Raw genomic sequence first — 11,426 nt, 5'->3', positions numbered from 1 at the left:
CCTGGTTTTGGAGCTGAACACTCATGGCTGTCATCTGGGAACCCTGGGTAGCTGCAGGTTTTTTAGTGTGTGTGTGCCTGTGTAAGATTTGTATGAATGTTTTGCAACCGCAGGACAAAAGCCCTTACAAACCTAGGAAACGACTACCTGCTGTCAGGTTGCTCTGCTCTAAGGGACCATGTGGTGAGGCTGTTGTGGCAGCGCTCTGAATTGGAGATGCTTCTCTCAGGTGATGCTTGAGAGCACAGACATTTTGTTTTATGAAGCTGTCTCCTGATAGGCACCTGTATAACTTAGATATTGTTTGCATAGAAAGATTTTTTTTTCCCTCCAGGACACATCCCACCTAAACTGGATCTTGCCATAGAACACAGCTGTACTCTGAAAGTTCTTGGCATTGAGTATTTGGAAGAAAATTGTCATTTTGTAAAGGTCACAGTATCAGTGTCTTGTTTTAATGGAGAATTCCTCCACTGTTTGTTTTACTCCAAAATTTTCACTTTTTCTATAAAACTACATATGTGACAAAAGATAATATGAAATCAGAAAAAAGTAAGCACTGGACTCGGATTGTCTGAAGACGTTTGTTTAACAAAAATGAACGTTGTCTCTGAAAAATTAATTTTCTAAGAAGTCATTGGAAAGTCATGTTCTCTCCAAGTTGGAATTCAGAAGTTGAGCAAAGTTTGTGGACAAATTACTGTCTACATCCCATCTAATCTGCTTATGTATTTTCTTAAATTCAGGCAAGGTCATATGTTATAATTAATCTCATGTAAGATACTAATGCTGAGAAAATATTTGCAGTGTTTCTTATTACGTATCGGAACAAGTGTTTATCGTGCCCCTGCCTTGTATAAAAGTCTCCATGCTGCCTGCAGAAATTGTCCTTTGACCATGGAGAGGATCAGGAGCCTGTGTTTCTGGGCTGTTGTGCTAGCAGGTAAATATATGGCACTTGTGTTTTGTCATAGGCTTCAAAAGCAAAATATAAATGTGGTAACAACAGAAGAGCTATTAGGGAAGGTAATCATTTTACATGGAAAAGGAGGGAACAGGCATGGCTTTAACTCCATCTGAGGTGGCTCTGTGGGAAGACAAAAGGGCTGTATTGTTTAGAAATATATCTGTGCATGCCCAACAGTGCATTCAGCTCTTGGGCACCAGCACAGACACACTGGAGTCAATGGGACCATTCAGCCACTGAAAGTTACCCTGTGCTTTGTTCATTTGTTTTCTGTGTGTTTTACCCCAGTGTACCAGAGGTTAATTCAGTCCAGAGTCAAATAAAGGGAGAAAACATCTTATAATGTTGCTAGGTAAAGGAAGAGAGAACCTCTGCAGCAAATGGTTTTGAAACGTATGGATGAACCCAAAATGTAAAGACTAATGCTATTAAATTAGGTGTGTGTTAATACTTTAATTCCTTGCTTATGCCTTATTGCAGCATTTTCTAATCTAATTTCTCAAAATTGAAGTCAAGGTTTTTAAAAATCAGTGGGGATATTTTTTCACATATATCTTTCACGCTACCTTGCTTTAGCTTCTGTTCCCATGGAAATTATTGTGGAAGAGCAGCAAGTAGCCATAGCTGTTGCTCTGTTCAACTGCTCATTTGCATTTAATTGTCTATGTATGTTTACAGACATGGACCATAAATGCAGTGAAAATGATGCAGAGATTTTAAAACTAAAATGTTTTTTAAAAGTAGGGAAGGAAAACTGCATCTTCCCACTTGCTATTACCCCATATGTACTATAACAGAGGTAAATCCAGGAACAAGGCATGAATGAGGTTGCAGCCTTGTTCAGCTGCTCATACATGCAAGTGCTTGTTTTCAAAATTTGCTGGAAAACTCAAGCTTCATATTGATGGGGGAGTGAGGGGAATTTAAAAAGTTACTGGGAACTGCTGGGGTGTATTTTTTTTCCCCTTGAACTATCTTTTTCATTCACAATATCCTTCTTATGAAGTATTTTGAAAATATTTTATTATACAAATGTTTTGATAAATTATCCCATGAACCTATGCTATGTAAAATTTTTAGTCATATTCTTTGATTTCAGCAATGAGAACGCTGATGCTGTATTTGACTCCCATTAGAAAAAGCCCCCAAACTAAATGAAATGTGATGGATTTACTCTATTTTGTGCTTTGTCTGCCAAGGTGTTAATTGTAACATGCAAGGCACAGCAGTGCAAAGCTGCTGGACACAGAAGCCATCTGTTGGTTTTTACCCCACAGGTGGTGCTTAGCACAGCATTTTTTTAGCCTCTCTGGTTCCACAGATTTAAGGACCTCTGTGTCCAAAGGGCTGCAGAAAGCCTTTGAAATCTTTCCACCTCCTTCAACAGGCAGGAGTATTCCCTGTGTAGTAATACAAAGGCAGGGCATTTATTTCCATGAGACTTACAATCTGTCTGTCTTTCCCACATCTGCAGCAGGGACACGGTACAAAAAGGCAAGGCTTTATCCACCCAGCCCAGAATCTTCAGTGTTTCATTAGACCGTTGATGAAGCCTCCTTGATTTCTGCTCTAAGTAGAAATAATTTAGGTATTGCAGAGGGATGGTCATATTCCTATTATTTGGATGAAAAAAAGGATCATAATTTAGGGCTTTCTTAAGGGACAGATCACAGGGAGGTGAATGCAGGACAGGAAGCAGCCACCCTGTAGGAAATGACTGTCCACCCCAGAAAACAAAGGTGGAAGCCAAGCCTGCCTGTCCAGCAGCTGGTGAAAGTTAACAGGTTCTCACCCATTAATTTCTGCCTCTAGAAGGTGATACGAGGCATTGTGGCAGCCGGGAGTGAGCTCTGCTGTGTGTCCTGAGAGCATCAGGTGCTTCTCCATCAAAGGGGGGATAAGAGTTTTTTCACAAGACAAATGTAGATGGCACTCAGGTCCTGCTTTTCAGCATTCCCATCTCCTACTTGGAAATCAGCTTTGGCATGGCAGCATTATGGCATTTTCTAGTGAATCTACAGTATATTCTGTAGATTTTCCCAGTATATATAATCATTGCTTGTGCACATCTGCTTGTAAAGTTCTTTTAAGTGGAGAAGACCAGACTGCATCAGCAATTATGTTTTAAGCTTTCAAGCACACAACAGTCCACATTAAAAAAAAAGAAAAAAAAAAAAAGAAAAAAAAGAAAAGCAGAGGTATTAGTCATTTTATGAAAAAGAACAATTATTGTTCAAGTAGATTTAAATTTGAATATTGCTGTAATGACTAAAATGACATAAGTTAACTTCAAAATAAGTATGCTGCTTGCAATATGCTTGCTCTCTTTAAGAGTATTTGGTAATAGTACCTGTCAGCACAGCAGGTAGCCCGTCTCGCAGTCCCCCTGCTCTCAGTAGGCTTGTCCAGGGGGAACCACAGGTCTTGACCTGCAGCTGCAAAAAGGAAAAGATTTAGCAGCTTACTAAGAGGTTTTTGTCAGGATGATTCTGCGAATGACTAATCTGTGCCTTTTCTTTTACTGCTGACATCTTCCCCTTACTCATAACCATACCTGTATTAACCCAAACTACTAGTACTACATATATGTAGAGTCATACAATATTGAAATGAAACCTAGCACAAACATATATGTAATCAGTATTTTTATGTTTACCTATATCACAGCTGCATGCTGATTTTTCATATCTGTATCTATATCTATATAGATAACCTCTGCGTATAAGAGAGAATAAGTAGACAGAAAATGTAGCATTTTATATCAACAGGAGTTTCAATCCTTATTGAAGTACACCTCCTGTTCAGCTAGCCTGAAGTGTGGCTCTCACGCCTCACCAGCCGTTTCATTTAGCCTGCTATTTAACTTTCCATGAGTATTTCAAGCAAGTCGTGCTTCAGCTGAGCACCAGCAGCTCTAAGCACTGAACAAGACAGACCCACTGCCTTGGCTTGTAAGAGAAGCTGGTTGCTCTCATCTCGGTCACAAGCAGGCATGCTGCTCTGCCATCATCTTAGTCAAAAGTATTGGGCATATTAGCCCCAAAATGGGGAAAAAACACAACAACAAAAAAAGAATAACTAAAGAAGTTTGCTGCTTTTTTTTTTTTTTTTTTTTTAACGTGGTTCTCTGCTGCTCTGGCTGCTTTTTCCCCGTGTCCAGCCCTAGGTGTGTGCCTCGGCTCAGGCCAGGACGGGCAGTGTGCCGGGGCTGTGGCACTGCAGAAGCGCATCGACTGCCACCCCCAGCCGGGTGCTTCCCAGGAGGCTTGTGAAGCGCGGGGCTGCACCTGGTGTGCCACCGACGTGCCCAATGCTCCCTGGTGCTTCTTCCCCGAGGACAGTCCCTACGGCTACTCCCTGGGCGGGAGCACGGAAAAGACAGCCCAAGGCTGGAGGTAAGTGTACACAGCTCCTTTGGGGCTGGCACTGCATGGTGACCATGGCTGCTGCCCCAGGGGCAGCTCACCGGAGACCTTTCCCAAGCTGCTTCGCTACCACATGCTCAGCTTGTGATGAGGAGGGTAATGGACATATTTCCCTGGTGTATAAGCCACGCAGAGCTGGGGTCCTGCACTCATCCTGCTGACACAGGGTGGTCCCTCCCACTCTGGGAGCTGTGTCCCGGGAAACCATGAGGTCTCCTTGCTTCAGTAGCACCTGTTTTATCCGTTAATGGTAAGGAGAGCCTAAACTAACCTCGGAGATTATTTCTCATTAGATCAATGATTTATTTTTAAAGAGCTGGCACAGATTAGTTGAGTCGTTCCTCCCAGCCTGCACCAGGGTGACTGCAGGCAGAGAGCAGTGGTGGGCACCAGCATGTGTTTCTGCCACAGGGTAACACTGAACAAGCGCCAGGCCTTGTCCCTTTTCGGAAATGACATCTCCCCAGTCATCTTGGAAGTGGAGTTCCAGACAAAGGACAGACTCCGGTTCAGGGTGAGTATTGGAGGGGAATGATTTAACCAAAGCAATGCACACTAATGAATGAGCTAACCTGCCTCCTCCTTGACTTGCCGTAGCTCTACGACCCCAACAGACAGCGGTTTGAAGTCCCACTCAAGATCGACTCCCCTGGGGTTACCGCCGACGAGGCCAACTATGACGTGGAGTTTGTGGATGACTCCTCACACTTCAGGATCAAGAGGAAAAGCACCGGCACTGTGCTGTGAGTACCAGATGTCATTCACATCACTTTTCACAGACATTAAGTGTGACAGGGCAAGCACTGTTTCCTCACAACCTATTGCTTGGGTCTGTGTGACACATGCTCAAGCACCAAGTGGATGTGGCATAAACACAGATTTATGCCTTCTCCCTGGAAAACACTCGTTATTAATAGAAGTGTATGCCTGTATAACATACAATTATCTATGTGCATGTATGAAAGGTTTTTCAGCAAATCAAATAACTTTTGAGGCTACAATTTCTCAGCTTGAGACACTGGTATACTCAACTTCTGAAAGCATCAACTAGGGTTTCTGAAATTTGGGTTGTTTTTATATACTACAAATTGAGCACCAAATCTCCTGACGCTCTCCAAGAGGTAGGTCTAGTAAACTAAAGCTCAAAGACACAGAAGCAGTAAACCTCCAACCTCCACTGATTTCAGTGAATGGCATTCGTGGGTCTAGTTTTTCACTCTGCAAAAATACCAGTTATATTCTCAAGCTGGTACTGTAAGTTTAACTTCAGCAAAAGCTCCCCTCACTAGCAAATGTCACCAGGTGTTATAATTCCCCATTTCCTTGGCTTCCACCAACACATCTTTAGTGTGTAATGCTACTTGGCAAGAGAGTCCCAGTCAAGGTGTGTTCCTGCCAGTTTCATTCAGGGATGCTACAGCGTGTCATTAGCAGCAGTCTCTGGCTGTCTGCAGTGACAAATGACAGTGTTACAGACTGCTCTGGGCTGTCACTGCTTGACTCAGGTGGGCAAAAGAGATGCACAGAACATAGAAATATGGGTACCATTCTCATCAGGCTGTGGCTGCGCCTATATTAGCATTTTAATTCTGATCAGCAGCACCTTTTGATGTGAATCTCCTGATTATAGCCACCTCTTGTGTGTTGGCTGACTTTGTAGTGGTCCTGAGGAGCATGGATTAGGTCCCTTCCACATGGCCTTACCTGAAGGTGTGCTCTGGGAGCACATGCAATGCCATCTGGCTGCTGCCAGAGCAAGCCCCTACTGGGTCCTCAGCACCAGCTCTGCCCATCTTGTGCTCCACCACTAGTACAAGCACATTGCCAGAAGGTCATTGGGATACAAGTGGTTTGTTTTATGCATTAGAAAATCTAGCCCTAAATTAAGAAATTAAAAAATCAGCTCAGATTTCCCCCCTCACAAGAAACTCTTTGTTAAACAGACTCAAAATATAAGTGTTATCTTTGCGAGCGAGATAAGTATGACTTAACATATGTGATGCGAGTAAGACAATACAGTCTCTAGAATGGTTTGAATCTGCAGATGGAACCATGCACTGGGTTTTTAATTAGCTGGCCATCCTTTTAAATTGCAATCTCATGGCATCTCTTTTTATACATGTTACAGTCAATTCTGTAAAGTTTTCTTCTTGCAGGCTACGGTAAATGAATGTATTATGCATTACTCATACGACTTAACAGCTTTGTGAAAGCAGTGGGCTTATATTAAAGTCCCAGTTTTCTTCTTTGTAATAAGAGATTTTGTAAAGGCTTATTAACTGCAATGGTGATGTAAGAGGTGAATGCATACCAAGACATGGCGAGCAGGTAGCTCATGGCCTGTTCCCATTCAGCCCTCAACATATGCACCCAAATCCCAAGGGTTTAGCCTCAGTTAGTCAGGGCATCCTCAGACTTGGGATGTCCCAGTAAGGGAAGGGGCCTGCCATGAAGCACATGCAGGGTTTGATCTGCTAAGCTGCTGAAGGTTCAGCTCCAGCAAGAGGCAGAGGAGCACAAGTTGGTCCCTGCTGAGCAGGTTTTCAGAAGGGTACATTGTCTGGCCTGTCATGGGCCTGGGGAAGCCTCCTCCATCCCCTGGCAGTGGGGCAACCCTCATCCCCCGAAATCTGCGCTCAGCAGCAGCACAGGCATGGGGTGCAACAGCGATGTGCTGCAGAGCCCGGGGAAGGCAGAGGGCAGTCTTGGTTAGTAACATCGCACAGCACTCAGCAGCGATGCTCTGCTATCAAGCATCGCCGCTGGAAAAGCATACGCTGCCTCCAGGCAGGTAAAGGAGTTGTCCTGAAACCCAACTGACTTGAAAAAGATGAAACTGTGAGTGAATATAATGTGCAGTTAATGGGTTTTTATCCTGCAAACAATGGCACAGGATTTTGCATATAGAAAGGGAAATTATATGTTCCTGGGAATTTTTGTTTCATGTGAAATGGCACAGTCAGTACTTACAGACTGAAGGATCACATCCCGGCAGGGAGCCATTCCTCTCACAGCTGAATTGTATTTGGAGTTAAATTCCCTGTGTGAGGAACAATAATGCTTCCCTTTCATTTGCTTGCCTGTCTGTCCTTTTGGCGTGAGTGAATGCAGATGCTCAGGGATACCTCCACAGCCTGACTTAGAGGGATTTGCAACCTCTTTAGCCACCAGAAGAGCTGTGCAGATGGAAATCTTCTTTCAAAACAGGAAAGCAGGTTATATATCCTGGCCTAAAAGCCATTGGTGGCTGCATTTTCTTGACTGGGGAGGATGAACCCTCAGCAAGCAGCATTACAGGAGCGTTATCATCAGTGACTGCACCGGCTGCCTGGGTCTGGGGGAACAGCAGTGGCATCTGGTATGTTAAGTAGACTTTCATGTTAGTTCAACCTGCGCAAAGGCAGGTTTGGACAAGTGGGAGCTGGGTTTAAGTGTGCTCCGTAGCTGTAGCCAAGGCTCAGCAGGAACCACTGCAGAGCATCTTCATCATTGCCTTGTCCCCCATCCCTTTGCTAGGTGCAGAGAAGGCGCTAAAACCCAAATCTTTTCCTTTGGGCTCCCTCCAGAAGTGGGGTCTGCTGCTCCAGGGCACCCAGCATGCCCAGGGCCAGGCACCCAGCTGCACAGCTGGTGGCCTCCATGGCTGTGCCAGGCTACAGCAGGCTGTGTAGGCAAGTGTCCCTGAGAAACAGGCAAGCTTGTAACACCTGGAGGTACTTCAGCCTCCTATTTTAAGATGTGAATGGCCACAGCCTTGCTGTCTCAATGAACAGCTGAATCAATCATTAATCTTCATATGCACAAAAATATTGCTCAGAGCAGTTGATCTTGTCAAATAAAGCCTATTCAACAGGTGCTGCGGTTGCACTCCCCAGGTGTGGGTGGATGATAACTTTTCTCTACACCAAAACAGGTCCAGGTACTCTGATGGACCTTTATAATGTCTCTAAGGAAGAACTTTCCCATTGTAAAGCAATCCCAAATTCTGAGAAATCTGTTTGATGTGATGCTCCTTATCCCTCACCAGCAGCTTTACACTGCTGGATGACCCACTGCCCATAAAAGCCTAAAATCCCTCATGATCCCCAGAGTGCTCTGGCACAGCTGACAGTCCACATGGGGAGGGAGAAGCCTGTCCCGAGCAGAAATGTGGGGGGTTTGAGTTGTTCTTTCAAAGTTCATGCTTGTATTTCTCTCCTCTCCTTTCCATGGTGCAGTCTATTGTGTCATCAGTGTCTTTGTGCCACAGACTCTGCAGTGATGGGATAGCTGACAGCAGGCTCCCTGTCTGTCTGCTTGATATAAAACCCCATCCCAGCTCTGCCACTCGTGCACACAAAGCCTCCTCCTTGTGAGGAATGATTTAATACTACATTGGAACCGTTGCAGGGGAGAGGCAGTGGAGACTTTGAGGTATTCCTGAATGTGCTTTACAGGCGTTTCTCCCACTCACTGTTTTTGAGGAGCTTTTGCTGTAGATGAACTACCCAAGTGCCATCTCAAGGAAGGCGGGACAAACTCAGGGCTCCATGTAAAGGGGGAGAGGAATGAATTGTGTGAGGAGAGAGACATTAACAGCTGATTGCAAACCTCATGCAGAGCCAGGAGCAAGAATAAAAGGCTGAGTTTTGGTACATTTTCATCTTGCTCCAAGGTAATCAGGCGACAGCCGTTGCTTCGCCTGCATGGGGCAAAAATTAGATGGGGTCATGCAGGGAAATGATCCAGGTGCTGCTGGGGAGTTGCAGGATCAGGAGCTCTTGGGCTGCCTCCTTTTCTTCTGACAGGAAAGCCTCTTGGCTTACTCCCTCTTACCTTTCTCCTTTTCCTCCACTGCTGTCCTTTTCTCTGTCCCATCCGGTCCTGCCTGCTCCTGCTCCTCTTCTTCACCCTCTCCCATGCTCCTGCTGTTTCACTGGAGGCCAGGGAAGGTATTTCCCCATGCCAGCAGCTCTCCAGAGTCATGGGGGTTGAAGAGGTGCTACCACCATGCATTCACTGGTGGGGTGCCAAGGAGGTCAGATGAGACCCAGGGCAGGCAGAGCCCCTGCTCCTATACGGCTGTCAGGTGTTTTCTGGTTTGCTGGGGAAAAACAGAAATCTACAGTTGATTTAAGGCTGCAAGTCTTAGATCTGAACCATGAGGGACAGGGGCCTGGGTCTCCCACCCTGAAGGTCAAGCTCCCAAACTACTGATCTCATGGGGCAGAGACGGAAACCTCTCCCTGCTCCCATGGTGCTTGGAAAATACCTATTTTGGCAAATTGGTGTGATCAGTGGCAAAAGTTTTGTCAGGAAATTTGTAAGCAGCTTTAGTTTAATAAAACCTCTCTCACTCTATCCTAGCTGATCTTGCAACTCTACTGGGAAACTGGCCCATCATTGGCCAGGGTCCTACAGTAATAAAAACAGAAGAGAAAATTTTGGGTTGTAATAAGGCTAGTGAGGGAGCAAAACAGAGCCTCTGCGTTATTTAGTGGTGTGTGCTCTCAGGTTGAGTGCTATTCTACTTTATGCTCCTGCCGCTAACAGCAGCAGTGACTGGAGGAGGTAGTATCAAGTATGAGCATGAAGGCCTCAGGAAAGCATAGACTTTCTCAAGAGCAGAGTGTAAAAGGCCGGGAACTGTTTGCTTTAAGGCAGTGATAAATAACAAAGACATCCTCATTTTGCAGTGTGTGATTACTCTGTGGGACTCGTTGCCCCAGGGCAGTACTGACACAGGAGGCTTAGCAGCATAAACATTCAGGCATAATAAAAAAATCATCTGCGGAAAAAAAACCCACACAACTATTTTTGTCCCCATGTTTCACAACATAAACTAATTCTATGAAAACAGCCAGAAACTTCCTCCATAAGAAGATTATTGCAATACTGGCTCTGAGTGACATCTTATGCCTTCCTCTGTGATATCTGGGCTGCACCATTGTGGAGACAGGCTGCAGAGGGATGGACTATTGATTTGATTCTCCACTTTAACATCCGTTCTTCAACTGACTTTTCCTTCATGATGTCATATGAATAATGGAAGGCAGAACATTTTTCCCAAGACAGATAAGTGCTGCTTTCTCTCTATTAAGAGTTTGGAATACCTTGTTTGCTATCACACTTGAGAAGATACAGCACAAATAACCAAAATCTAATCAAGATTTTCCCTAATTTCCAAAAAGGCTACTGCAGAGTTCAGCTGCCTTTTTTATTGATTGTGGTAGTAAGCACAGACGCCACTTACCATGAAGATGTTTTTACATAGGCAAGGCTATTACAATGATTTATAATGCTATTGTCTTAAACTGCAGTTTTGCTGAAAACAACAGGAGCAAATCATGTGCAACATAGGTACCTTGGGTTTGTTCCTAGTTTGTAAAAGCCATTATTTTAGTCTTCTAATCATTACGATTTATGTTACGTAGGCGAGAAGTATTGTAGGTATATCACTTATCAAAGTGTTTTTCAGAACAAAAATGAAGCATTGAATATCCAGCCACTTACAGGAGATGCACTGATACCACGACGATGAATACAGTAGAAGTAGAGCAGTGTCAATAATTGTAAATATACCCTGCAATTCTTTCTTTTAAAATGTTATGTTTGTGGAAAATTTGTTGGTTACTTGTGCTGACTTTCTTGACCTATTTGATAAATCACCTCAAAAGTAAGATAAGCATATAGAAATTCATTCTTGGTGTGCCTTCTGCAGTCCAGTGGTGCCCAAGATTTACAGCTAATCAGGAATACAGCTGTGGTGAGACAGTGTGTTATAGGTTAACCCCAGCCAGCAACTAAGCACCACAGAGCCTCTCTCTCACTCTTCCACCCCAGCAGAATGGGGGGAAGAGAATTGGAAGAGTAAAAGTGAGAAAACTCATGGGTTGAGATAAGAACAATTTAATAATTGAGATAAAATATAATAATAATAATTGTAATGAAAGGAAAATAACAAAGAGAGAGAAATAAAACCCAAGAAAGAGAAGTGATGCAAACGAAAAAATTGCTCACCGCCAACCAACTGATGCCCAGCCAGTCCCCAAGTC

General features: G+C 44.1%; 1 protein-coding gene across 1 annotated transcript in view; it reads left to right on the top strand.

Moving 5' to 3' along the window:
* The first annotated feature begins 897 nt into the window (after nt 1-897).
* LOC141958792 (sucrase-isomaltase, intestinal-like) overlaps nt 898-11,426 on the top strand; it is a 61,880-nt gene continuing 51,351 nt past the window's right edge. The window contains exons 1-4 of the mRNA XM_074901680.1: nt 898-943; nt 4,128-4,362; nt 4,804-4,906; nt 4,990-5,135. Coding sequence (XP_074757781.1) covers nt 898-943; nt 4,128-4,362; nt 4,804-4,906; nt 4,990-5,135 — 530 coding nt within the window. The remainder of the gene's footprint in view (nt 944-4,127; nt 4,363-4,803; nt 4,907-4,989; nt 5,136-11,426) is intronic.

This window comes from Athene noctua, chromosome 3 (genome assembly GCF_965140245.1).
Source record: "Athene noctua chromosome 3, bAthNoc1.hap1.1, whole genome shotgun sequence".
Taxonomy (NCBI): Eukaryota; Metazoa; Chordata; class Aves; order Strigiformes; family Strigidae; genus Athene; species Athene noctua.
The sequence above is the reverse complement of the archived record's forward strand: the minus strand, read 5'-3'. Positions and strand labels throughout refer to the sequence as shown.